Below are 27,986 nucleotides of genomic sequence, written 5' to 3'. Positions count from 1 at the left end.
GTGCGAACAAAGCCCCTTTTCTTCGCGACAATGCTTTCCAGCTGGGTATCACTATCTCTGCTCTGCCCTGCTGCCTTATGAGTCACTGCGAGGTGCGCCGTATCCTCTTTCTGTACATCATCTGATTGATTGGATTTGTCCAACAGCCTCCGTCTCACTGTTGGAGGGGGATTTCCCCGCATCCCACCTTAATCCTCTGACATTTGGTCACAGCAGACGGAGGAATTCCCTCGACAACTCACGGAGCAGCTAAATGTCGTGACAACATGATGCTGTGTTCATACCCACTGACGCATGAGTCGTCCTTCATGGTGCAATTTATTTGGCATTTGATTAGATGTACATCTACCTCAGAAAAACACAAGCTCGCCCTGCAAATGAAGCAGTGTTTAAATTTAAAGGCTATGAAAGAAAAGACAATGAAATGAAGCATTTGCTGTATTATACATGAGACATTTCAAATGCAGTAAAATTAGTTCTCAGCACAGAAACTACAGTTTAGATGCAGCTGTCGGGGGGTCATGAGCAGGTTTTTTGACGCAGATGTTAAACTAAGCGCAGGAGTTTTTGAACCTACTGTACAGGACAGACTGTCGAGATAAAAGTGTTTCCATCCAAAGAAAAATCTCTCAGCATGCCAAAAGATAGAAAAAAAAACAAAAAACATGCACCGCAGGTCCAAAAGAAAAGGTTGACAAATAAAACCAAACTTGATGGAAAAAGAAAATCCAAACCACAACACATGAATCTCCTAAACACACACATGCACACGTTACTTTTTCCCACAATGTTTGAGATTTTGTTTGTCAGATAATCCACCGTGGATTGTCGATGCCAAATTAAATAAAAAAAAACAACTTAAAAATGAAAATAAAAGCAGGGAAAATAATGTTTTACACGCAGTACATTCAGACATGTCAGTCATCCAGACACACGTTTACAGCTGGTTTTCTTGAGGCAGATCAAAAAGCGGTTTCGAATGCTGGTGGTTGTGGGTCGACTCTGATCCAACTTTGTAAAAAAAAAAATCATCCTTGAGAGAATCAAGCGATTGTCATCATAACAGGGGTCTAAACAAGTTTACACTTTTCTTTTATTACAATATTTTTTTTAAACTGCGATCCCATTGAGAAAACAGAGAACAGCAATAGACCCATCAACACCAAAAAACAGAAAGAAAAGACTCACAGCTACAGTCAGTGACATCTTCTTCATCAGTAGCTGAAAATGACCTCGATAATTGAGATAACAGATGTATCGTGTGAAGAATCGCACGTACAAAAACACGTCGGGAACGGAGGGGCAGCATCCAAATGTGACAACTGACAAATTTCTTTCCAAAAAACAAACAAACAAAAAATAAGATTTCAATCGAGAGATTAACGTGCAAAACATTAAGCTTTGAGTCACTAATCATGATTCAGTTAGCAAATGCACAACTATCCTGCGAAGAGTTGATGAGAAAGTAACGACAATGGGACCGTCTGCATGATTAAACCACTTCATGATTGGAACAGTTATTTTAAATAAATTGATTTACCCCCTAATCTTCGCACATGCACTTGAAAAGCTTCATCGCTTTCGCTCGCTGATCAGCGGGAAGCTCAGACTGCGTCTGTCCCACTAAAAAACAATCAAGATTACAGCCTGCACTCATAAATTAGCATTAAAAAGAACACAATACCAAACTCAGATATTTATCAGTACCACAACATTCGTCAATACATAATGCCTTGTGTCAGCATTACCTAATAAAAACCCTACAGCAGGAAAACTAACCGTACCTTCTTGTAAGGTCAAACCTCTGAATTACAAAACTTTTGCTGCAAATATGCCCTATAAACCTGGAAGACAGCTTCATGTATCAGACTGATAAGAAAGTGAGGGGACAGTAGATATTTATGAGCGAGCAGAAAATCGAGATCTGGGACAAGCCGCGACAGACGGAGCTGGTGAGGATGTTATTGTAGCCTGAAGACGGACAGATCCGTTTGAACGGCCGTATGATGCAAAGAAAAAACGCACAAGGAAGGATAGCTGGCTTTACTGTCCGTCTGTCACTCTTCGCCTTGTGCTGGACTCGGACACACAGGTATAACAAATTCAACCGGCATGGACCTGAGGGGGGTATTTACATCAGGGCTTCTCGACCAGTCAGGCCAACTCTGAGATGTTTCAAAAGCTTTGCTCAGTCGGCGTTAGTGCAGCCTTCTCAGGCTCAATGTAGTGTTTTTATTTTTTTCTCTGTACAGACAAAGTCCTCTCTGCTCCCTCAGATGTCTTAAAAAAGCAACACTCAGAAGGCCGACTGCAGCAGAGACTCCAGAAGGAGGGAATCCTCACACCTCGTTCTGATACGTCTGTACAAGCTTCAGCTCTCCTCCCTGCAGTCAGCGTTTGGATCAACAACAGTCTGCTGTGTCCTCTCCCGGTGCGGAACGCACCCACGACCTTCCTCAAGCAGCAGGTAATGTCCGGATGCAGCTCCCTGCCGTCAGTCCGCAGTCCTATACCACGGTGCTGAGGGAGTCTGCGGGGATGGAGGCTGGGACGTGGCCATCTGTCGGGGTGTCGGGCCCCACCAGCAGGGTGCTGCTATCTATGGAGTCTTCCCTCTCCTGAGAGGATGGCACAGAGTCTGGCACGGGACCGGAGGTGTTGGGAATATCGGCCTGCAGCCCGTCTACCATGGCGTTCATCTGGCTCGGCACCATGGAGACCCCGCTGTGTCCTGAAGGTAACAAAAAAGAGAGGAGATGAAGACAAGACAACACTCCGTACGTGAGGTGCATGAATCTGGATCAGCGCCTACCGAGGTCCACGTAGAGGAGGCTGTCTGGGTTGATGGAGGCTTCGTACGGAGGAGGGGGGTCGTCAGGGTGCTGGATGTCGGGGTATTTGTAGGCGGCGTATGGCGGAGGAGGCTCCTGAAAATGGAAAGCGCCTCCCTCTCCGTCATCAGACAGATGCAGGGGAGTGAGGCCGGTGCCGAAGGCGTCCGGGCCGTAGTCGAAGCCTGGGACTCGTCTTCCAAGGTTAAAGTGGTGCACTGAGCAAATCAGAACAAGATGGATACAGAATGTGATGTAACAGGAGAGCCTTTTAAAAAGACACCTTCATCTGCATCAGAAACATCATTATCAAGAGAACTGAGAGTTTTTTATTTTACTGAGTATTTAGAAATGTTTTGTTTCTATAGAGGATTAAGAATCACATTCTTGTGCAGCAAGAGAGAAGCAAGGACTGTTTAAATAGACAACAAAGCCTCATTGCCTGATCAATTAATTATCTTTTAGAGAATGGTGTGAGTGTCTAACAGGTTTTATACTCACAGTTTCCTCCGATCAGAGTTTCAATGCGTTCACGTCTCCTCTGGCGGAGTCTGTGCACCATGAAGAGCAGCAGGGAGAGGATGAGGAAGGACGAAATGCAGCTCACGATCAGCCTCATCCCGCTGGCCATAGAGTCAAACAGGCTGTTTCCATCTGAGGAAAAAAAGAGGAAAAGTGACAAAGAGAGAGAAATGCACAAACCCATTCGTCCAAAATCATTTAGGACACCACATTTTTGTCAAATGAGTTAATAACAAAATCTTCTGAGTAGACAGATGAAGCCAAATAATCATTTGAAAACAGGCTAATTTTAATCCTGATGTACTTTTTAACTTTATTTAACAAAGCCTCCAATAATATTAAATGACACACAGTGAAAACATTCCCTCTGGCTCAAAGAAAGTCGACAAAAAACTGCCACAAGTTGCAGTAAATCCTGCACAAGTTTGAGGAGGAGCTCCACCTTGTGGGATTGTGAGCACCGACATGACTGAATGTAAACCTCCAAGAATGAATGCTGAAGGTTAGTATGCACGAGCTGAACATGAACAAGTGAGATTTGGCAGGTACCTGGGTCCAGGCAGGTGAACTTGCAGCACTCTTTGGGATCCTTGCGGAAGTGCTGGCAGCCCTGCGGACGCTCACACAGCGCGGCCACACACATCTCAGGCTCGCCATCGTGACACGTGCAGCTCAGACACGGGTCATCCCCTTTAGGGGTGAAGTAGTAGCCCTCGTTTACAACATTGTCTTTTATGTCCACGCATGTTTGCCCTGTCGGGGGGAAAAAAACATCAAAACATAGTCCAAAAATAGACATTAAATGACTGGAACTGATGAAAAGGACTGAATAAGCACGTACTCCTCTTGCAGAGAAAGGGGAACTTCTTGTAGCAGTTCTCAGCGTGCCAGCTGTGAAGGCCTCGTTCATTCATGCTTTTAATCTGAAAGCGCTGCAGCTGAGCACAGAAGACGTTGTCCTGGGTGGGAGACGCCTCCCCAAAGTTGGTCAGACCCTCAGGTGGCAGAAACACCTGCATCGACCCTGTTGAGGAAAAAACATTTTTAAGCATCACAACAATCAAGTTCCAGAGCAGCAGTTAGCTTTTTTTAAAGAGCAGGTGAAGCCAAATACCTTTGTACGCTACCTCCCAGCGGCCCTCCAGGGAGTGGTTCTGATTGGTGATCACATACTGGTAGCCAACCCAAAACCTTAAAAACAGACAAAAAAATTAATGACGAATATGTTTGAATTTACAGTATCAAATAGTCCGTTTCATATTTTATTCATAAGCCAATATTGAGCACTTTAAACTGCCACAATCGGCCACTAGATGGCCTGCAACCAGTTACAGAGCACCACTGCTTGAACATGCTGACTGTATATTTTATTTTGTCGGAACAAAAAGGGTCAATAGGGGCAAAGAAAAAGTTTAATGAGTTGGAAAAGTAGATCTGCAGCTTAAAGGGTTTGATCCCTAGAGACTGACGAGCCTGCACGTTCAGCCAGCTACTTCCTGTATGTATAAAGGCTGAATAAAAAAGGCAAAGAAAGAGAATTCAGAGGTTGAGGTAAAGATAATTGGAAAGTTTCTTTGTAGCAGGACACAAAATGCAAACTTTCAAAGGTTTCAAAGGTTTAGTCTGATGTAAGAACTCACTTGCACTGGTCTCTGCGCTCGCAGACTTTCTCGTCAAAATCCACCTCGATCTTCAGTATGAACTGCAGCTCTTCGTTGGTGACAAAAGTAGCCAGCGAGCCGTTGACTTTCTGACAAGTATCCACGGCCTGCCAGTAGTTCTCATTCCTCAGGTACACTTTGTAGCAGCTGGCCGTCTTCTCGTAGTGGTGCCACCCACTGGGGCATTTCTCTGTGGGCGGCGAAAGGACACTTTAGCATGTTGGTCTGCAGCCATAATGCAGATTCAACAACTATGAAATCAACTATAATGAAGTGAGCTGCTTACTGTTGAAGCGCACAGGCTGAGCCACACCAATGACGTCTTCCACCTGGTCGTATCCATTGCCGAAACGAAACCTCTCCTCTTTTATAGCTGCAAAAAAAATAAATAAATGAGTCGAGGTCAATGACAGAGAACTAGCACATATTGGTTTATGTTGTGCAACCTGTTAAAAGCCTGTGATGTAATGAACGTGTTTTCATTCGTCTGATAGATAAATAGATAAACCGATAAACAGTGCTGCATGTTTCGGCACCAGCTCTGCCAGGTGATCCCACATTTTAAACTATGTGTATGTAAGTTCATTACTTGAAACGGAAATTAAGAAACATTAGGTTTGTGTCTTAACGTACATCTACATCATCTGAAAAGGAAGTAGATAAGATCTGAGGAAGAGAAACGCAGAACCAAAGCCGAACTTTGTAAACATTCAAGTAAACCAGATTGTATAAGGTTTGCAGTGAATCAAATCTAAAATCTATTCAGCACCATCTAGATTTGCTTGGTCTTTTTGGAAGGAGACGGAGATTTAACTGACATGAGGATAACTACTGTTAGTGTTTTACCCATGTACCTGGTCCTCTATTCTATGCAGACAAATGGGTTTAGGAAGGAGCTGTTTTAAAAATGACCAAAACCAAGAAACCTATGGCTCTGACAATGTAATGTTCTGAACATCTTTAATACTCAGTCAACATCACTATGTTTATACGAACAGGACATTCTGAGTTTTATTCCAAAAACGACAATATTCCTACTAATCTGTTAACATGGCCAATGAAAATAAATATTCCACTGATGTTCCCAGCTTCCTTTTTCATTTGTTTAACCACGCTCTTACATAATGTTTAAAAGTACGTGTGTTTGTCCTGCAGACCGAGGCAAGGCAGAGTTGATATAAACCGCCACTCGTCTTAGTTTACATCCTTGAATACTCAAAAAACAGACTAATAATATATTATTACCAACATGCTGAAAATAACTGACTACAAATCACATATACGGGTGATTTTTCAGGGAACACTGTCGGCAGATAAAGTTCCTTTGATTCACTGAAAATGAAATTATTATTGACTGAACAGGCCTAAAACAGGAATTACAGGTTATGAAAACAACGCTGCAGCATGAGTTTCCAATTTTGAATTTTCAAATCAGATCCTCAAATTAAAACTTTTTAGAAGTTCTTTAAATTTAATGTAGCAATCTCACATTGTCTTCTCCATCTTTAGACTTAACTATTAATCCAGCTGGTCTTTTTGTATGTGACCCAGCTTTACTTTTGTACAGTCTGCACTGGAGTTAAAAGGGTAAAACAGTTTTTATTTGATATTTTTCTAGCTCGAATCAGTTTGGGGTATTTCTCCAGCACGCTGTGTTATTCAACAAAGAGCTAATCCCAAACAAGAACATTGATTTCCATGCGCGCAGTTGATTTAGCTGACAATAAGCCCTCACTGAGACGTGTGGGAGCATTGTTTGGGTTTTTCCCTGCATTTCTCTGTGAAACTGCAGCTACTGAGCACACAGGGAGTGAATGATAGCATGATGTTCAGCTTGAAAGCTTTTTCAGTTGAAGACATGAACATACAGAATATACTGTTCATGGATTTTGATGTACCTTTTATTGATGAATACAATTGCTGCCTTTATTTCCTGTTCTATGAATGTGTTTTACAATGAAAGACCTGAATCAGTTTATAGTGTTGTTGGCAGGCCTGCAGCGTTGACTCAGAAGTATGCTCAGCTACTGCTGAATGGAGGTCACATGCTGTACTCAATCCTTTCAATAATTCCTATTATACGGTCAGAGATCTGGGGATAACGTCTCTCTGGATTTAAAGGGGGAGAAAACAATAGGATTTCGGTCAAAGGCTTAGCACTGCAGCGTCTACGCAGTGTTGAAGAGATCAACAAAAACTAAACAAAAACAGAGACACATGTGCAGCCACTCAGAATTTAACTCTGCCTTCCCCCTGCTGTCTGATGCCCGAAGTCTTGTATTCTGACTCACTGGATTAGAGGGACTTTCTCCATACCTGCAGACTTAAAACCACGTCTGAGCTGTTTGGTAAAGGCAAATCAGTTGGACTGAACTGTGTTTTAATGTGCTATATACAACATCCCAGAATATTGCTTGTTTAGTGAGTCCTTAAAGCATTCAGGGTGCATTAACACTGCTTTCATAGCTGTTCAGCTGTAATATCGCCCGAGTGTGAAAAGGTCCTGGGTGTTGCTATTCTTTCCAAAAACCAATTGTGTTATAGGTGTTAGGAAACAGAGTGGGTGTAAAAGGGCTTAAGTGAGCTATACTGACGGGGACAGTCCATCTCGTCACTCTTGTCCTCGCATGCTGTCCAGCCGTCGCACTGCCAGGACATTGGGATACACTGCATCTTCCCACTGCGGCAGGCGAACTGCCCGGGGCTGCAGCGCTGCTCTGAAACACAACAAGAGAATTTTGTGTGGTCAAACCTGCACGTGACCGAGCCTTTCTTCCAAACAAGAGAAAAAACATTTTAAGGTTCAAGACTGAAGGAGGCCACGTGAGCTTTTGTGGCAGTAAAATAAGAACTTAAATGGAAATGGGGTGAAGATATGGGGTCACGAAACACAAACAGATTTTTTATGTTCGTCCTGATAGCAAGTGAGAGCAAACCGAGACAGTCAACATTATCGACTATATAACGTCTTAGATTTCAGATATTGTGATATGATATTGTATGTTTTGATCATCAGGGCTCCAGACTGACTTTTTACACCTGTTGCAGTGGTCGGCCCAATACAATGAATACAACTGAATTTCTGAACAAAACGTGTAAATGAATCTAAACAGGATTAAGTTGTCGATAAATGCGCTTTTTTCACTTAAATCAAAGCATAGGCAACAAGAAATTAAATTAGTTTGAAAGTGCTGATGTTTAAAGTGCTTGCGACCAATAAAAATGTTTAGTCGCACTTAGCAGAATTTTGGGTGCATGTCCGACCAAAAAATGTACACCATGGAGCCCCGATCATGATTATTAAATACGCGCTAGTTTTGACGGCCGGAGATCAACAAATAGGACAATGAGATCGCTTTGTTTCAAATATTAAAAGATTTTTGGTTTACTGAGATTTTGTGTTAATGAAACAACAGATTAAGTTGAAAATCAAACATTTGAATTCAAGCATATTCCTTACATAGAAAACATAAAAGATAATACTAAGCTTTTCCCAAACAGTCAAGGAGCACAAAAAATGGCAAAATGTGTATCAACCCCTGAAAATTAATAAAATAGGACTTTTGTGAGCATGTTCAGCTTTGAGGTCAACTGTAACTGAGCCTTTGACATAAACAGTACTTAATGTCTATAAGCTTTTTGTCTGTTTTAACCTTCAGCAACACAGCCCGTCTGTGTTAAGTGGGCCTCCACGCCACATGTGATTAATGTAAAAGAAGCCTCTGCCTGTGTTCTGCCTTCCTCATGTGATCAAAGTCTAAGCAGACACAAACAAGTCCGGACAATATTAGTGTGGGAAAGTGAAAAGATTGTCACGCTCTTGTTTAACTTTAATAGCTACTTAAAAAATAAAACATTTTCAAGGATAAGGAGATGACTCTACTTCTACTGTAATGTACTTTCAATGAAAAGACATTAAAGATAATAAAAAAGTGTTTTCAGGCTTTTCATTTTTGTCTGACGATAGGTTTGTCATCACCATCTTAAGGAACCGCTGCTATATTCTAGCAATAAGGTCACACAGCAGCTACACTATAACATATACTGCTTGCTTACCTGACAATAATCTTGCCAGAGCTAGCCGCGGACCTGAAACAAATAGAAACAGTAGAGTGACTATCTCTATAGGAATTTAAATTGTCCTTTTTTGTGTGTGATAAAAAAGGAAAATATCCATCGAGTGTGCTGCTCATTATGCTGTCTGTTAGCCGTCACCAGGTCTCAGTGGTTCCCTCAGTTGCTTCCCAGCAAATGTCTACTGATCACCATCTGTTCTACAGGTGGTTATGTTTACCTGCAGTGGAGCTGGACCACACACTCATCTGACAAATGTGGCAACACTATTTTTACTTCGAAAAAAAGGTCAGAGATATTTTAAGTGACTATTGTTTCATGTGTGTACCAACTACCTTGGGTGACATCAACCAACACAAAAACCAGATGTTCAGCTTTGATGGTCCCAGAGTACAGCCACAACCTACACGGTTTTAATGCAGTGATTCAAAACCGTCTTCAGTTTTATCTGCCTGAAAAATAAAATAAGCTTAGAAAAATTTTGATTTCCCACAAAGGATTAATTAAATGTTTTCATCAAACCAGATATAAATCAAGATTTTACAATCATAGTGCAGAGTACAGCAGAGTCACAAACTTTGCTTCCAGATCTTATTGACCTATTTTGCACAACATCCTGTTTACTGTTTAGTCCAGATTTAGCAAAGTGAAACTAGGTTAATGAGATGACAAAAAAGTGTTTGTTACCCTGTTTCCACTTACAGTATAGACCAGTCTAGTTATAACGTGAGCTTGTTAAAGGTCTCAACCATTTCCCTATTGGACTGCTTTTGGGTGCAAAGGTCCAGGAGGATGGTTTGTTTAGGAAAGATAGCACTACATTGAGTCTGTGTTAGCGTTAAATGCACAATATGTCATTTTTGCCTTAAGGGTCTCTATCAAAATTAAAAAAAAAAGACATGCTGTGTATTGCATAGCTAGACTTTGTGGAGGAATAAACATGATGTAATTAATAATAATAATGTAACACTACTCAACAAAAATATATACCAACGGTCTAGTCATTTTTAGACATTTAAATGCAGAATTCTTACATCATATATCTTTTATTATAAATGATTAGCTCACTCAAATAAGGTCTAGCTTAAAGAAAGGACAACCCATTCTTTAAGGCTGACCTCAATGTAGATCGCCTTCAGTCTGCTAAATGGTATTTTAACAGCTCTGTAACAAGGAAGACGTCACCTTGTCTCAGTTAATGCTAAGTGGATTGAGACGCATTACAGTGCCGTCACAGTCTCCTCAGACTGAATGCATTATCATTGATCCCATCGAGCCTAAATGATGGATAACATTAGAAACTGTGTATCCCTCAAACATTGGAGATCGGGAGTAGTGATGTTAATAATTAATTCATATATTCATTCAGATTAACTGCTTGTGAATAGGGGAGGTTACAAATATCCTTATGACTTTCAAAGGCAATAAATTGATCTTGTTTTAAGATCTTCGAAGGCTCTTCTAATTATGCAGAAAAAATAGATACAGTATCTCTATAATATTTAACTCGCACTCTCACTCTGTATACCTCTGACCAATTCCTATAGGTTATAACATTTTGTGTGGTGAGCTTTCACCACCTTCAGAGGAAGATTTCCCTTGCCTGTACATGGCTGCCAAGTGATGTAACAAATCCAAACCCCAAATCCAGCTGCTGAATGTTAACGGAGCAGAGCCGTTTTAAGCTCCCTGCTCAGGACTAGAAAATACATGCCTGGTTCGAGCTTCCTGGAGCCCGTGCTTTGAATAAAGACTTGCTGCCTGCACAGATCAGTGTTCGTTCTTTCTCTTTTTCTGATAACTGCTGCTGGAATATTCTCAAGAGTAGAATTTATTCAGATACCGCTAGTTTACTGCTGAAGGTTATCAGATATCTCATGTTGAAGGCACAGCTTGTGCATCTTCGGGGGAAAGCCTCTATCTACAACAGCTTCAAGTTGAAGTGCACTTCCCTTGTCATTATCTCAACTTCCTGGTGAGTTGGACAGTGTATCTGAATAAGCTGTCTGCCTGAAAGCTACTCTTTCCCTCCCTATTTGGTTGATATTTCATCAGAGAAAGAATTTATTGCTCATGCTTGATAAGGAGGTTAATGTTCAGGATTTTGCTTTGAGATAAGCTAGAAGAACACAACTGATAATGACTCAAAATTAACCACAACATGTGCTTGACAGTATGCACACATATCTTACTGCTGTAAAGTAATGCATCCGCCTGGGAATATCTGCAATGACTGACAAATGGAGTAGCTCTGTTTTTTTGCCATTGATTGAGAAGAATGAGGAGTTTTCTCTCCGTGAAAGGCCACGGGGCAGGCAGGATAAAACCATCTCTTATCGAGGCCATTTCTCTCACAAGCTTTGGATTTTGTGATGTCAAGTCGACAAATGGAGTGAACACTGGCTACCCTGAGAGAAGCGAGCCCCTGCATCTCTTACATAACCAACGGGAAAATACAATAAAGACTATGAGACTGCCCCAGCTCCTAAGTATAATGGCACAGTGAACTGGCCTTGTACACGCACACAGACACACACAGACACACACACACACTCTGCATCATCTCCAGCCACCGATGATTCACATCAACACTGAGGCTCGCTGTTAAAAGCAGTGAGTGGGCATGGGCATCCATTTCTTTTCCCTTTATACCACCTCACACTTAAAAGCAATATATCTTCTTCTCTTCACTGTGTGGACGGAAGCACTCCAGGTCAAATTCTGTAAAAAATAAATGTTTCATTTCATGGGTAGCCTACGTGTAAAAAGAGATGGAAAAAAAGCAGTTTTGGGTCAGGAAGTTAAATAAGTGTCACTATTGCTATTTTGCTTTTTCCGGTGTTGCACTGAAAGCTCAACACTTTCAGTTCTTCTTAGCACCAGTAAGATGGGATCCATGGTAATATTGACATTACTTCCGTATCGGCCAATAAAGTCTTTAAAATTTAATATCAGCATCAGCCCAAAATGAACATTTCTTCTGATAAGACTAGAGCTGCAGCGATTTATCAATTAGTTGTCAGATATTAACTAATTTGATAATGGATTACATTGGTTTGAGTATTTTTTTAAGAAAAGAAAAAAAGTCAAAATATTCTGATTCCAGCTTCTTAAATATGGATTTTTTCCTGGTCTTCTATGACAATCAATTAAATATCTTTGGGTTGTACACCAAACAAGACATTTTAGGACTCACTCTTGAGCTTTTGGCCAAAATGAAAATAATATTGAAAATTATGTGTCTTTACCAACACAATGTCTGTCACAATGTTCTGATATACAGAGCTGTAACTCTGAGTTTTACCATGTTAGGACATCAAGTTATTACTGGTCTTTTACTGCGCAAGGAAAGCAGAAGTTCATTTAAACATGTAATATGGTCCAGGGATGAAAAAGATCAACTTTTAAAGCCCCATGACGCACATTTTGAGTGGTGATTTTGGGCTATATATAAAAAACTGACTGAGCTAGAGCACGAAACAACCATTATCTATCTGCAGGTGGTTGGTGGGATATCAGGGGCAAGAGTTGTTGCTTTCAAACGTATAATCAGTCTGACTGAAATCTCTCTGCCGTTGACTCTGTTGGTCGCCTCTGACATGCTCAACATACACTTTGCAGCTGGTCAACATGAGCAAGATGCTGCAACACATTTCAGTTGTGAAGGTGAAAAAGTCTTCCTCTGGAGCCAGAAATATGGGGACGATCAGGGCGGTCTCAGGGTTAAATAATATTATTTTAACAATTCGAATTATTCTCCAAAATGTATTAAGCAATTTCATTATTGTTTGACCACTTTTCACCCAAAATAACCTACTCAGGGATGAGAATAGTCTTTGAATAATATACATCACTGTAGAAATTTGTTGGCTGTATTTCAAATATCCTCTACTTGGGTCACTGTAAGTTAGCATTCAACTGCAACTGTCTCGTCGGCGGCGCAGTCAGTGAACAAATACATCTGACTGAGCATTGATGGATGATGCTTGTCAAAAGTTGAATGTTTTGGCTCATGTTTTTGTGCAGAGCAAAGTTATAAATCAGCCGTCAGTGAAACACAGATGGCTGGCTCTGCCCCATAGACATAAACAAAGTGCAGCGTACTGGTTGATAAAGTTGATGGTATCAACAAAAAGTAAAGATTTCAGTCTCAAAGTCTCCGCCGTGTTCACTGTATAGGAGCCCAACCAGAGCACAAACAAACTTTGCCTGCTTCAATTATTTAAAGGCTGCATTGAAGCAGTTCAGTCTGACCCAGGATCTGTGGCCTGTAGATGACCCATATCTGCTGACAAGTCCCACATTTATAGGTTGAGTAACACAGTGGCCAAACAGCCACATTGATCAGGTTGACAACATGTTTATGATCCCGTGAAGCATAGTTTGAGGTCTACAGTCCATCTGACATGCATAAGCCTGAGTAAACTGAAACGACCTTAGACATTCACATGTGCTAACCAACAAGCCACAGCACAACCATTTCATGTGGTGAGGATCATATCCAGTTATGTTTTTGTGTTTGCCACGTACTTTTGTAACATTGTGCAGAGAAATGCAAAACATACTTGCATGAGCAACCTGCAGAGACATCTTTCTTGCATGTTTCAAATCGCCTTATACTAAATACTATGAACCTTTGCATTGCACTTTTTTAAATAGTTTTTTATTATCTATTTTCTTTGACTTGCATTACTTTTTGATCTTCCTTTATCTTTTTCTACTACTTTTTACTGTTAAGCACCAAAACACTACAAACTCCTCGCATGTGAAAGCCCTCTTGGCAATAAACCCGATTCTGATTCCGAGTGACATTTTAATGTTCCCTTGCTCACTGGCAAATATTCAGAGTTGGTTGTCCAAAATTGAAGGTTGTCCAAAATTGAAGGCTTTCCCCAAAGAGCTATTTAGAAAGGTGACAATTATGCACATGGCAAAGTAACTCACGATGGGCTGAACAAAATCTTGACCTTTATGGGATACTTATCTTGCTTGCTACAACATGCTGTAGAAGCAGAGTGGATCCCAGGTAAGTCAATTACAACAGTCTGACATTTAACAAGGTAAAGTGCAGATTGGTGGGTAACATGATTGCCAAATAAATGACTCCTAAAGATTTAGAGACGGTCTGATGTGATCATGACATGATGCATGTACCTTTATGGTCGGGTACACTGGATTATACTTTAGATTAATTTGCCCAATTCATGTGGGAATCGACCTTTGGGAAGTCTGAACATGATGTGCAACAGCATGCTCTACGAAAACACACCCTCTGTGACACACAGCCGGTGCAAAGCAGGTATTTGCACTGTAGGATCGCTGGTAAGAGGGCCAAACAACTTATCAAGGGATTTAAAAAATACATGCCGACATAAAAAGGAAATGATATTCAAAAGCATCCTACACAAGGCTAAACCATGGATGATAACCTTCCCTTTTCAAATTACTCTCTCAAGTTATATAAGCAATAGGTGTTACAACATTACAGTGCATAATGGATTCCTTCCACTCCATTAAACATATGAAAAGATAAATAATGACAGTTGACTACACTCTATAATTGGGTGCAAATGAACCATAAAGAGTCTTGTAATATGAACCCAATATTTGCCCAAGAGGCAACCCTCTACACAAGTGAACAATAAGGTGCACGCAGGGATTTGTGTAAGGCGTTTTCTGGGCAGAAGGTTACTCCTTTGGATTCAGGCAAACAATAATGTGTTTATCCATGACTTGAACTGCTAACAGTTTCTCCGAGGCACATTATTGTCAGGATCACAGCACGCATTTTTTGATTCCTGCTGCACAAAGGTAAGGGTTTGCATTCAAAGCACGAGATCAGGCTTTCGATTGAGACATATGACGTGACATAATTTCCCTGTTTGGGTCATAACAACAATGGCATGTTGGTGTGTTAGTTTGCCAGTACAGGACTAATTTAAACAAATATGCACACGATGTATCCTCTTTTTAGGGGTTTTAATAAGACATAAATTGTCTGCAGTATGTGATGCACTTGTGAGAAAGAAAAAAATAATCTCCCTAGTATCTTTAGGACAGTGACATTTCTGTATTTGTTGAAGCTAAAGGATGAGTCAATGAGAGCCTCAGTTTTAGTGATGCAGGAGCATGAATCTCTGACATGCATTTCAAATTACAGCTCCACAGTTAAAGCGGACACAAACCAAGACGGGTTAAAACACCTAGGATAAAATTGTTTACATATCTTTATATTGAGCCGAATTAAGACGTTTTATTCTATGAGTCAATATACATCTTAAGAATATAATTTCCCCATACAGCTGTATGGGAAAAAGTGCCAAAACTAGCTTATTATGAAATAGAGGAAACGCTCTGTATTTGTGAAAAACAAACCACGTTAGCTACTGATTTAAAAGGAAATAATGAACGAGGCTATTTGGACTGTATGAATCTTTAAGTATTCTTCGTTTAATGATAGCCAGCGGGGGTTTTAGCTTCCTACTTTCTTAAAGAAAATACTGCTAAAGTGCCGACAGCAAGGCGGTTCTTCACGCTGTCCAGCAGCGGCACAGCAGCGGTTTAAAAAACCACCAGAGCCCCTGGTTTCTCCAGCAGGCCTTTCCGCCTGACCTGCCGCTTTCTGCTCCCAGCTGTAATCTCCGTCCCCCCCTCTTCCCCAGCCGAGCCCACGGGAATGTGTGCACGGCGAAAACAACTTTTAAGATTTATTTACCTGTCCGTGGTGGGTCCGTTAACGTGAGGACGAAGAGAAGAGAGAAGAGGACGAAACTGCTGCTGTCAGCCTTTGGCAACATTTATCCTCCATTCATAGTAACTCCTCTATTCAGAAATTTTAAAAAATATACCGAGGATCTGCACCGCCGCCGCCGCCGCCCTCTCCGGATTTATGACGATAAACGCTGAACGCACTTTAAACCCATTTTTATGCGCTCGAAGCGGCCGCTAGCGAAGAAAAATGTCGTATTTGAAGCATAGCGACACGGATTGTGGTTAATCTGAGCGAACGGCTAACGTTAGCTAACTGGCGCTGCCGTTAACGTCGTCCGTCCTCTCCGCCTGCTGCCGCTGCTGCTGCTGCTCGGTCTGAAGCGGCGCTGATCCAAGATGGCTGCGGCCTCCCATCACAACAATCCCAAACATGGAACACACACACACACACTCACACACACACACACACAGGCCATCAGCTGGACGAGCTGCCGGGGCGGAGTTTAGCAGATTACACCCAGTGTGACACACGATAACCAGCGTGTGTGTGTACCCGTTGAGATTATTTTGTGATGAATCCAACCCGAAATATATTCACTGGATGTACTGAGCGGAGGTCAGCGGCCGACACGCGGGCGGCGCTGGTGACTGGCGCAGTTTGTTTCCCTGCTGGTTACGCATATCAGCAGACTTTGAAGAGGAGTGATTGCGCTAATTAAAAAAATATATAATTAGGTGTTAACAACATAGTTTTACCTCAAGGTCACACATTTACGTGAATCCATCGCAGGCATTATTCCAGTTAAGCAGAGATTTATTCTTGAAAGCAATTAATTTCGCCAAAGCTGTCGTTAAATGAGATTTTCCTTCTTCATTTCGGATCCTCAAGAAACCATTTTTATTAAAAACGCATAAATATGCATTTTTTACCCTGAATTTTATGTAATGTCGCTATGTCTTTGGTCTTCCACCCCTCCATGAGACAGACAGTCTCACATTTTTGACCTTGTGAGATGGCCCCTGGGTCACACTGTCTCTGAGGAATTTTTCTGCTTTATGTTACCACACTGCAAGATTTATCTCTCGTCTTAACACCAGTTTTCAGACTTGAAATAAAGCATCAAAAGTGCTCATTCTGCAGAAAAATGGTCCCAGTTTTGAAGATTGAGCTGCTAGGCAGTTTAAAGTGGCATTAAGTAAGAGCTGTAGTTGAAAACATAAAATAATTATGTCTGTTTATTGTGTTGCAGAGGTATCTACAGAAATTAGTGTGCTAACCAGGTAGCCCCAGCCCGTCCTGGTCCAAAGTTCCTGTGCTAGCGATGTAAACATTATCAGTACCCTGTTCCCTGAGCTTCCGGTCTGAATCTCTAGCTGCACCACTAACTGAGCAGCTACAGTTAGCAGCAGTTAGCAGTTATACAGGTGATATGCTGCCCTCCTTTTGTTACGAGTATGATCTTGACAGGTGCTCAATTATTACATATTTCACCTTTAATCTACAGCAATGCGACACATACATGTCTAAAACTCAGCTATCACCTTTGTGGGGATGTAAATTATTTTTAAACTAATCCAAGGGGATTTTAAAATTGTTTATTAACTCAAGGAGGAGAATTTTATCAACCCATAAAGGAACACCTCATCCTTCATCCGTTTTTCAGAAAAATGAAAATCCTGAATCATCAAATATGGAGATGCGTGGTTTTCATTGGACGATAAGGGTATGAAAAATTGTGATCTGGCAACTACTACCTGTAGCTGCTAGACAAATGTAGGGTACAATATTTGCCTCTGAGACGCAGTGGAGCAGAAGTATAAAGTTGCATTAAATCGAAATACTCAAGCATAAGTACTTTGAATTTGATCCTTAAGTACAGCAGGTAGAGGTTCTCAGTTACATCCCACCACTAGGCACACTAATAGTCCTGTACGCGTGGGCATAGTTGCATTGTTTAAAGATAGAAATACCAAAATACAACCCTATATTTTAAGTACTGTTGTGACGGGACCCAAATAAAGCATTTTCTTACAAGAATCTTTTTAACATTAATATTTAACAATCCCTGCACTAAAAACTTACTTTTGTGTGATGAAATCAACAACTGAGTCAGAATGATGTCCTCGACAACATGCCTGGTTATGAAAACACTGAGTTATGAACCATGACTCGCCTGATAAGGTGATGTTGTAAATCATGCTGCAGCGTGTGCTGACATCCCCTCACACAACCTCGTTTACTAATAAATCTGGCCTCAGAGGACCCTGTAACCTCTACTTCTTCAAAAAACAGAAGGAGGGCATATTGGAGGGTTTTCTCCGGCTATCTCTGTTTAAACACAGAGCAGTATGACTAGAAGCTTGCTGGAAAAAGAGTAATAAGTTATTTTTGTTCTACGAGTAGGAGGTAGAACAAAAGTATTGACGAGGACTTCACCTGGTGATACATGGTTTTATATTCTTTTGTAGACAATCTGTAGCCAAGAGTCCAATTTAATTATAGGTTTTAAGAAAAAGGTTGTACAGTTTTATGAAGAAGTACATTTTTTCAACTTTAAATTAAGAAACATTCATCATTTTTACTGACTATCAGTCAGCTGTGTGATAACTAGTATCACTATTAAGCATGTGCTTCTGGGAAGTGTCTATTGAACCTTGCATTTGGAAAAAGCAAAATATAAAAAATTGGATTAACAAGTAATTAAATAGAATTAGGACACTAAGATGTATTTTACAGGATCTCCATTAACACATCTCCGCAAAATGTAACAAATAAATCCATAAAAAATTCTTCCGTCCTCTGTAGATCTCTTTATCCAGCCATCCAGCTGAAAGGTGTGCTCTTATATTTGAGAAAACTGGGTCTTGAGAGTTTATATTCAAGTTCTCTGCCTTATAATAAGTCTGTTTTGTTTTGTACAATCCCAGCAGAGAACAGCTTGATTTAGAAAAAGTCAGCGGCTTTCCGTCTCTTGGGAAGTTGCAGCAGATTGTCTGTGAGTGATGTAAGGTCCTGAGAGCTCGGCGTCTTGGATTTGGTTGGCGTCGGCGTTCCTGAGGGAGTGGCTGGGCCACCGAAGGGAGACTTGCATGCGACTCTATGTGAAGGTGACGGGGTGTAACTCGCTCGTAGTGCTTTGTCCGTGTATTTGCTAGATGTCCGATTTACGAGCCTCTGCAGTGCGGGGGTGAGGGCTGGGCTCAGACCTTTAGGCGTAAGGCTGCAACACAAAGGTTGATGTGATCAGTTAGTTTATAATGGTGGAAAATGCTTGCCAAATGCAGTTACACAGACAGGAGTCGAGTTAGGCAGTGAGCTGTTTTACTCGTAGTGGCAGATATAATCATGCGGGCAGAAGAAGGTCTTTACCTGGCGAGGTTCTCCGTGACCTTTCGCAGTGCCTCCTGTTTCTTTGCACGGTTTTTAGCAGCAGCTTCATTCGCCATCTTTAAACCCAGCCTCTCTCGTCGTCCTGGTTCTGGAATCTATTACAAACAATTTAGTTTAATGTTAATACATGTCCACATTTTTACAACTTAACAAGGTATTAAAATTCAGCTACCACTGAAGGTTTAGTACCTTAAATGATGGACCATGATTCCTCTCAACATATGGGCTGTCTGATCCATCCAGACGAAATGGGGTGCTCTCGATCTCACCCCAGGTCATCAGAGGCGACTCGGCAACACCTGAGGGGACAAACAGCTTTCAGAAATCTACTCCAAATGAAGGTAGAGTTTTTTTTTAAGGTTTCATCTGTCTCAGGACTATTACCACGACTTTAAGATCCACTTACCAGGTGCAGGGGAAGGCATTGCTTCAAAACCATATCCATTCACTGTTGGGGATTCATGTGGGATGAGCTCTTTCCCATCTGGGCCTACTTTACCCTGTTTGAACTGGAGAGAATACACGATAGATCAGCTACATAATTCATGAATTAAGAGTCTTATTCAACTGAAGAATAGACTGTCATGCAGAGACAAGTATAGGGCACTTATTTTGCTTATTTACCTGGGCATTGAGGGCTGCAGCCTGCTGAATCTGGCTTTTGTTGAGAGCTTTGCTGAACGGGTCTACAGTAAAGCGAGTGTTCTTGTGAATGACCTCTCGTGGCTTCTTGAATAAAGAATCATCGTCTTTAACACCTGATTACAGAAAAATAAATAATGTGAAAACACATGAAATTCACCCTTTTCTGTCACACCTAAAGTTGCCTTCAATATAGGATTTAGGTCACTCAAAGTTTTGTGTTCTTACCCTCTGGATAATACATCAAGGCATTCTTCGCTTTGTACTCCCATGTCTCAAGTCCAGCTTTGACACATTCAAGCGCCGCTTTCTCTGCTGATGGTAACGCAAGGTTCTCCTCATGGCGCTGAAATATCAGAAGTATTCATAAATATTTTAAATGTACTCAAGGACTGTGCCAGTATTTTCATAATCATACAACCCCAATAACCACCAAAGACTTGGTTTCTACGTCTATGATCTGCACACCAAGCATTTCATTCATTTGCTTTAAATTTAAGCTGTTTAACTCATAAAAACCTACCTGCTTATACTCTGCCTCGGCCTCATACAACCAGGAATGCCTCAGCTTCTCCTTGTCCTTTGCCAGATCCATTATGTGCTCGAATGATGCATTATCCTCACTGGTATTTTTAGCGAGGAAACGATCCAGACAGGGCAGCTCTTTCTCTTCCTTGTCATCATCCTTGCTCTCTATAAATACAGTACCAATAAGAATAGGGTTATACTACTGTTGTAATTCCATTTGTTTGAGAATTACTGCCAAACATGATTTAGGTAAAGCTCAGAACATTATGGTGTGTTATCTGTTCTTCATCATTAAAAACAAGGAACTTACCTCCATCTAAACGTTTGCCGCCATGAGTGGAGGAGGGAGACCCTGAGCGACCTACCGGCGTCTCGAAGCTAGCTGGAGTTACATCTGACATACAAAAAGATAAGGAAAGCAAAACTTAAGTATAAAGTGCATTCAGACTAAACATCTGTTGACTACAGTTTGTATCTCTGACAGCACATTGTCACATTGTTGACATGTGGAAGCAGAACAAGCAAAGGGTGTTCTCTAACTCTGTCAGTACAGTATAATAACATGAAAATAGTACAATTTCACTCCTCGTGTTACTGACAGGGTGCAGTAGAGCGTGGTGTAGATTTGGTCAAAGATGACCCATATCTGATGGATATCTCTCTCATTCTCTCCAGGTCGCCAGTTTCCTCTGCATCAAGATAGTCCTTCTGTGCTTGCAGCTTAGTCACATCTGGATAGAAGTCCCTCTGGATGATCTTCTCTAAACTCTTAGAAACAGACAGGTAGATACATTTTACTTTGTGTCAGGGGAAAATTATGACATGTGCCTTCTGATTATGCAACAACAAAAACTATTATTGTCTCACTTCACTCAATCTGGTATATTAACTTGGGTTATTAGTGCCCAAAACAAAACCCTTTAGTATCATCAATGTGGTGACGAATCATATTGATTTCTAATTTTTCAACAGCCAAGATCCTTGAACCACATCTAGTCTACTCTCATACCACTATGTGATCATATATTCCTGTTACAAGTATTCCTACAAGAAACAGCAGGTGGGGCACCTCTGTTTTGAAACGTCACTTTCAAGGCACTCGGGAGTTATTGTATATCTAAGTTACTTAAACCCCAATTACAAAACATACAAAGATCAACACGAGAAGTAATGTTTGTTTACGTTACATACATAGTTCACCTGTTAGTTGAACAGTTCCTTTGCTAGAGCTAACACAGCACCACTGTTATGCTATTTGATGTCTAATGGTAGCCCGTCCCTTGGTCGTATCATAAACAAACATTTACCTCAATGTACTGCTCTTCATCGAGGACCTTCCTCGTCAGCTTCTGCTGGTCCTGCTCCTCTGGTTGTTTCATGAGAGCCACCGTTGTGACCGACGCAGGAACGAGAGTTCCAGACAGCGATTTCCTCACGCTGGCGCTGCCCTCCATTGTGGACACTGTTAGCGGCTAACGGCGCTCTGTCTACAGTAAACACCGACTGAATCGACACGGGAGGCGGCTTTTGTACTTTAGAAAGACGGTGTAAGTATCTCAAAAACACCGTATACAACTTTAAATTTAAGACGGCGTGCGCGTCAGTAAGGGTAGCTAACCTGCTTGATAGCTAGCTAGTTATCCTAAGCTAACTATAGGATGGCGTAAAAACAACGTAGTACGTAATGTGTGGCATGTACGTCACCGGAAGTTTACCTTTGTCTCTCCGGAAGTCTCCAGTGTAAAAAGACAGGGAAGAAATACACTATAATAATTATTATAAATAATAATAATCCGTGCAGATATGTATGTGGGACGTGTTATTACGTATGATTTCATTTTTTTTTCACTATGATCCAAACTACAAAGTTGTGTTATTCAGTGTAATATTTTTTATAGAAAGTGTTTTTATGTTTAACTATTATTCATTTATTTTTATTTTTAGACAAATCCCAACCACTGTTTTTAAGTGTCTAACTGATATGGAAATTAATGTTATGAATTAGCAGTGGCTATTTTTATTTAGAAGTTCATTGAGCAGGGACAAATACATTGTACATTGTTTCATATGAAATATAAAATAGATGCCATGCATACAGGTTTCTAGTCAAGACTAATTTGCAACCCCTTGCTACAGTAGTAAGTATTTAAAAGTCATACTTTAATTAAAGTAAAGATAAAATATTACTTTGGTAAAAGTGAAAATCAACCTATATGAATAGTTCCTAGTCTTAAAGAATCTGATATAAACTGCACTGAATTTTCAAAAGTAATTTTCTGGCAATAAATGTACTTAAGTATTAAAAGTATAAGTAGAAGTAAATTGTACATGTACACTGTGTACTATAGGTTGTCCAGTCATTGACCTGGCTGATTACTGTATCTGATAATCAGCACTTTTCTGATTATCAGAATCAGTCGTTGATTTTATTGATTTTTGTTTTTGTTTTTATCCGATTGCTGATAAAATGAATATATTTAAAAATGTGCTACTTCGGATCTGATGCAGCATGCAATCTGCAAAGTAACTAGTAACTAATGTAATCAAATAAATGTAGTGGGGTATAAATATTTTCCTCCAAAATGAAATTGAGTAGGAGTTTAAAGTAGCAGCAGTTGGAGATACTCAAGTACCTTAAAATTGTACTTAAGTACATTACTTGAGTAAATGTACTTATTTACATCTCATCAATAACTAATTAGCCTACTCACAAGCTGTAAGGAAAAGATGTTTAAATAAGGTAAAATATTGAAATTCTTATTGAATGTGTTCAAAGCATGTCAGCTTTTGATATAGACACTTCAACTTGGATGTGTTATGGCTCGCATAAAAAATGAAGCTCCTCCATCTCTGCCAAAACAACTTTATTTGTTCTCAAGGACACTTTTTTCACAACAAGTGCAAACTATAAAAATCCATTTACAGCTTCAAGATTTGACTTTCAGGATTATATTAACATATACAGTACTTCAATCAAGTCCTTCTATCATGCACTCACCCAATCAGATACACTAGTAGGTTACAAAGCTTTCCACAGTCACATGAATTGACTGAAGCAAAGGATTTGTCTATTTTCTGGAAACAGAGGTTGTGCCTGTTTATCATATTTGATAACAACAGCAAAAAAATCATCCTTGTATTTATGTAAAACACACACACACGCTCACACACACTCACACCCTCACACACACTCACACCCTCACACACACACACACTCACACACACACATATAAAAACCAAAATTTAGTTCTCTGTGTTTCCCGCACCAAATGATAGTCTTTTCTGACGCCTCCACTTTGCTCTTCGGTTTTTGAACCAAACCTATCAGCAGAGAAAAGGTTATGTTATTTAGTCATTGTTTCATACAGACGTATATTTAAAAACACCACAAATGAACTACAGCTTTGGTTAAATCCAGTAACATCATCAAACTTGCACACATCTTAAGTAACGTTCAAGTGTTTCTCCATCTGCCACAATACACTCACTCAGTTGGAGCAGTTGGATCTTATCTAACCCTGCATCACTGTGAAAACACGACTATTATTTGTTGAAAGGCTGAATGTGAAACTACAGTCTTACCTCTACCCTTTCTTCTCTTAAGTGAGTGCGCTGTGCCAGTTTCTCCCTCGTGTTCACATCTGGATACTGGTTCTGCAGGAACAGCTCCTCCAGTGCGTCCAGCTGCTCCTCTGTGAAAATCGTGCGGTGACGTCTGGTTCTCCTCTGCACCTGACCGGGCGTCTGCTCCTCCCTGTGAGCATCTCCCAGCCTGCACGGGTCTGTGAGCATCGCTGGTGGCCATCCGTACTGACAGGCTGCAGGGAGGAGATCTGGTTTTAGGTCAGTGAAGTCAGAACCAGTGTGTAAACTGAGGTGAGAATGGTCTTACCTTCATGGATGAAATCAGTCTGGAATACATCTCCACAGTGGGAGCAGTAGCAGCAGCACAGACAGGTATGATGAACAGTCTCTGCCTGGCCTCCAACAGGACTCACCGCCCTGTCTTTTAGTCCACTTGCTCCACATGACCGCCTGTCTCCATTACTGCTTGGATACTTGCTCAGTATGTTCTCAATAGTGAAAGGAAACTTTTGTCTCTCCATCCCGATCAGGCCATCCATCTCCAGAGGAAAATTCAACACAGGCAGTGGCGATCACTAGATATTGACACACAACACTTTTGGATAGTTCAGCCTCAGCTGCTCCTCTGCTTCTCCTCTCTCTATAACAGCGTGTCAGGCCCTTATAGTGAAATTGGGAGGCAAAAAAAATAGAAAAACTATAATCCCCCCTATGGACCAGACACATAAAACGGTTGAAACTTAATTCCTGGCTAATCTGGGCAGTTTTGTGAAGAGGTTAGGGAGGACGGCAGATTCGGTTAATCTTGCTTCATTCCTTTCTCCAAAAGAAATCAGATTTCAGTGCATAAAATGAGAAGTGGAGAGCTCCTAAGATCCTTATTGTTGAGGTTTTAGAGAAAAGGGGATTGCTTGGTATTAGAAACCTGGATTTAAAGATGAACGTTCTTGGTGTGGCCAGAGACTTGTGTATGCTGAGTTTGAGGATTAGCTCTTAAATTTATTTCATAATGTCACCTTCCTATTTAGCTTTATCAACAAATGATCTTGTGCAAATTAGTAGATATGTTCGAGTTGACAACAGCAGTGAATACTAATGGCACACAGTCATGTTGCAGATGAATGAGTGACTCATTTTGCCAGTGACGTGTCTGGTGACTCTAATAGATATGTTTGTATTATTCACTACAGATGAACACAGAGGTCCGTCCGTGTGGTTTGTATTCTCAATCATGCATCATGTGTCTTATCTGTGCGGTGCAGTCTCACTTCTCTGACAATGTGCACAGCTGAGGTAAAGCTATTACAGGTTAAATTCATCCCCCCTCCAACAAATCCTGTGATTTCATACAAGGCAATACACCTTTTTTTTCTCTTTCCTTCAAGAGAATTAATGGATTTCCACAATCTGTCTTAAGCTCCTCTTATAAGGGCTTTTGAAAACAGATAACAATAAACACCATCCCATCCTTTTCACTCGGGTTTAATAGTGCCCAGAATGTTGATGTATAGTTTGCTGGAGCATGTGAGATCGCTATCTGGAAGTTATTGTGGCTCTCAATAGAAGGAATTGTACCACATCCACACTGGTTCAAAACAGTTCAAAATTCATTACCGGGGATTAGAATGATAAAGGCTCATTTTGTTGTTGTAAGAGCAATATGTGGTACAAGAGGGAAAGTAAAGAAAAGCCACCACCGCACCAAGGCTCATTCAGTTTTTTTGTAGATTTTTAAGGAGCTGCTTATTTCAATTTAAAGTGATTTTCACCTGGACATCAGTTCAACAGCATATGCTTTTACAAGACCCAATACTACCCTTCAAATACTCAACCTGAAGGGACATAAAGAGAGGAAATGGACAATTACGATGTCTTTCACTCCCTCACTCTCCAGAAACCAAACACCACACTTACCAACCCTCCTTATTTCCCAGAGACACTCCTGTTTTTTATTCCCCTCTCCCGGCTTCCACCTGGGGTATCAATTCTCCCGTATTTCTCCCTATAGTTTCAGCAACCTGTTTCTGGCACTGTACAGTGTGTTTGGTTTGGAAATCCTCTCTATTTTCGGGGTTTAAAGGTTGGCAAGTACACCAAACACCAGATCAGATATAGTGACAAAAAGGCATGTTGATACCAGGCAGCGGCTTTTAAGAAATGCAATTGCTTCTCTGTGTTATCGTGATGTGAAGCTGCATTTCGAAGACAGTTATTTCTGGAAGATGTTACATAGTCATGATGAAGACTTGTTCTGATGGTGCTGAGATACATTTCTGCGTAATAATCATTGACTCATATGTCCTCTGGGTTACGTGTTGGGATCAGAACCGCTCAAACAGCAGGTCTGTGGGAGAAAAAAAATCAAAACATGAATAATAATAAATGACACAAATCCCATCAGTACAATTCAGAAGAGATTACAAATACACCCACACACTGACTGCTGGTAAATGAGCAGAGAGCCCCACATGGCTTCAGACTATTCACGTGTGAAAAAGCTCAGTGTCTCTGTTCGCTGCTGGACCGCGGCCCAAAACCTCCTGGGGAATCGGAGATTGCAGCTGTGCGACCAGGAAATGCAGAGGATCAGCCGTCCTCTCTGTGTGTGCTCCAGACTTGCTTGTATGTGAGCTTGTGCAGAAAAGACACAGTAACTGTTGAAGGCTCGGAAAACACTAGTCAGATAGTGATACCCCGGGGACTTGAGAGGAATTGAGAAAAACAACTTGTGGCTCCAGACACACATGTGATAGCTGTATAAATAAATACAAATATAGATATATATATTTTTTTATAGTTTATAGTTTCACTCTTGTTTTTTCTCATAGCTGGAATCTGAAAATGAGTTCTGGGATCTGGTGACACCCTGCAGGCTTTCTGAACAAAGATGGTGTGACCTCATAGTGACCATATGTTGTTTTTTTTATCATTTGAATATGTTTATGCTACAAAATGAATACAAAAACACATATGAAACAAATGTATTTTGCATGGGTGGTGAATTTATTACCCTGAGGAGAAAGACAAATAGTCAGCATCTATATTTTACTCAGTCACAAGTTTGCTCATGAATTCTCAAACTAGATTGACAAACTATTCATCACTTGATAACACAAAGCTCAACAGAGAATTGTAAAATTAAAAACAGATTTCAAACAGATATTAGTATGTTTGTGCTTTTGTAAATTGGGTTCATCTGATGCTTTCTCCTACAGATAAGATAAAATAGAACTTTATAGATCCTGAAGGAAATTATTGTGCCAGTATGTTGTATGATGAAATACAAAAACATAATAGACTAATCATAAAAAAGTGTAAAATTGAGTATACGCTGACATCAGTGCCAAATAGAATGACAATAAGAATAATATAAATTTAGGAAAATAATACGGTATAGCTAGAAATAGAAAAGGTAATATATACAATGATATTAAGAAGTAATCAAAGGTAATATTACACCTGATATTGTTAATGTAGTATCGTAAATTGTATTGAAAAGTGATAATTAGTGATATTGCAAATGATATTTAAAGTTATATTGTACATTATATTGATATTAATGTTATTTACGTTTAATTTTTAAAATGTCCTTTCTGATCATTTTTCAGATTATTGGAATAAAAAAAAAATCAGATTGCAGATTAAATTAATTATAAATAGGCTTGGGGAGTAACAAAACACATGCAACAGGATTACGTAATTAGGATACAAAAAAAAGGCACCTGTAACTAGATAAAGTTAAAGAAAAAAGATTAAATTAGCCAGATTACAGATACATGAAGTAAAAAGGGGATTACTAAGGTACAGTACTTGAGTAAATGTATTTAGTTTCATTCCATCACTGCCTCAAAAGGCGAAGATGACCCTGCTCTCTGTTGTGACACCAGAATGTGGGCAGGGCTGTAGTGGTAAAACAAATGGTCAAAATACAGGTGTCTGCAGGTTCAACTGTGCTGTTAAAGGTGCACTATGTAGTTTTGGGGAAGAAATTTTAATCAGAAGAGAAAGATGTTCATTGACTGATTTTTTTTAATGCCAAAA

At 40.4% G+C, this 27,986-nt stretch overlaps 3 protein-coding genes across 4 annotated transcripts; all 3 read right to left on the bottom strand.

The window, feature by feature from the left end:
• Nucleotides 1–299: 299 nt before the first annotated feature.
• dgcr2 (DiGeorge syndrome critical region gene 2) lies at nucleotides 300–16,306 on the bottom strand. Of its 2 annotated transcripts, XM_084383426.1 has the most exons (11): nucleotides 15,804–16,306; nucleotides 9,071–9,103; nucleotides 7,609–7,731; nucleotides 5,301–5,387; nucleotides 4,994–5,204; nucleotides 4,468–4,544; nucleotides 4,195–4,377; nucleotides 3,903–4,106; nucleotides 3,333–3,485; nucleotides 2,813–3,049; nucleotides 300–2,731 (listed from the first exon to the last, which is right to left on the bottom strand). In XM_084383426.1, the coding sequence occupies exons 1-11, from the start codon at nucleotides 15,883–15,885 to the stop codon at nucleotides 2,508–2,510; spliced, it is 1,614 nt and encodes a 537-aa protein (XP_084239552.1). In that variant the 5' UTR covers nucleotides 15,886–16,306; the 3' UTR covers nucleotides 300–2,507. The 2 variants fall into 2 exon arrangements, with proteins under 2 accessions (XP_084239552.1, XP_084239553.1); XM_084383427.1 differs by lacking the exon at nucleotides 9,071–9,103 and having other exon boundaries at nucleotides 15,804–16,301.
• A 1,968-nt stretch (nucleotides 16,307–18,274) lies between these two features.
• ess2 (ess-2 splicing factor homolog) lies at nucleotides 18,275–22,043 on the bottom strand. Its single transcript, XM_084382391.1, has 10 exons — nucleotides 21,668–22,043; nucleotides 20,960–21,128; nucleotides 20,671–20,754; nucleotides 20,356–20,525; nucleotides 20,061–20,178; nucleotides 19,815–19,948; nucleotides 19,597–19,699; nucleotides 19,380–19,489; nucleotides 19,170–19,285; nucleotides 18,275–19,020 (listed from the first exon to the last, which is right to left on the bottom strand). Exons 1-10 carry the CDS (start codon nucleotides 21,812–21,814, stop codon nucleotides 18,744–18,746), a joined length of 1,428 nt encoding a protein of 475 aa, XP_084238517.1. The 5' UTR covers nucleotides 21,815–22,043; the 3' UTR covers nucleotides 18,275–18,743.
• Nucleotides 22,044–23,603: 1,560 nt separating this feature from the next.
• LOC311274587 (homeobox protein goosecoid-2) lies at nucleotides 23,604–24,484 on the bottom strand (the record flags this gene model as incomplete). The annotated part of the gene is made up of 3 exons (XM_084382392.1): nucleotides 23,604–23,681; nucleotides 23,943–24,178; nucleotides 24,253–24,484. 3 exons carry the CDS (start codon nucleotides 24,482–24,484, stop codon nucleotides 23,604–23,606), a joined length of 546 nt encoding a protein of 181 aa, XP_084238518.1.
• Nucleotides 24,485–27,986: the final 3,502 nt, after the last annotated feature.

The sequence above is a fragment of the Pagrus pagrus genome (assembly GCF_965226575.1).
Source record: "Pagrus pagrus genome assembly, chromosome: 19".
Classification (NCBI taxonomy): domain Eukaryota; kingdom Metazoa; phylum Chordata; class Actinopteri; order Spariformes; family Sparidae; genus Pagrus; species Pagrus pagrus.
The sequence above is the reverse complement of the archived record's forward strand: the minus strand, read 5'-3'. Positions and strand labels throughout refer to the sequence as shown.

Excerpts from the sequence above, each read along its gene's own strand:
- ess2 (XM_084382391.1), bottom strand. The coding sequence starts at position 21,814 with ATGGAGGGCAGCGCCAGCGTGAGGAAATCGCTGTCTGGAACTCTCGTT. Across the intron at positions 20,526-20,670 it reads CGGCAAACGTTTAGATGGAG|AGAGCAAGGATGATGACAAG; the intron begins GTAAGTTCCTTG and ends CTGTATTTATAG. Across the intron at positions 19,286-19,379 it reads ATCATGGTCCATCATTTAAG|ATTCCAGAACCAGGACGACG; the intron begins GTACTAAACCTT and ends TGTTTGTAATAG.
- dgcr2 (XM_084383426.1), bottom strand. The coding sequence starts at position 15,885 with ATGTTGCCAAAGGCTGACAGCAGCAGTTTCGTCCTCTTCTCTCTTCTC. Across the intron at positions 9,104-15,803 it reads AACGGACCCACCACGGACAG|GTCCGCGGCTAGCTCTGGCA; the intron begins GTAAATAAATCT and ends TATTTGTTTCAG. Across the intron at positions 4,545-4,993 it reads GAGCGCAGAGACCAGTGCAA|GTTTTGGGTTGGCTACCAGT; the intron begins GTGAGTTCTTAC and ends TCTGTTTTTAAG.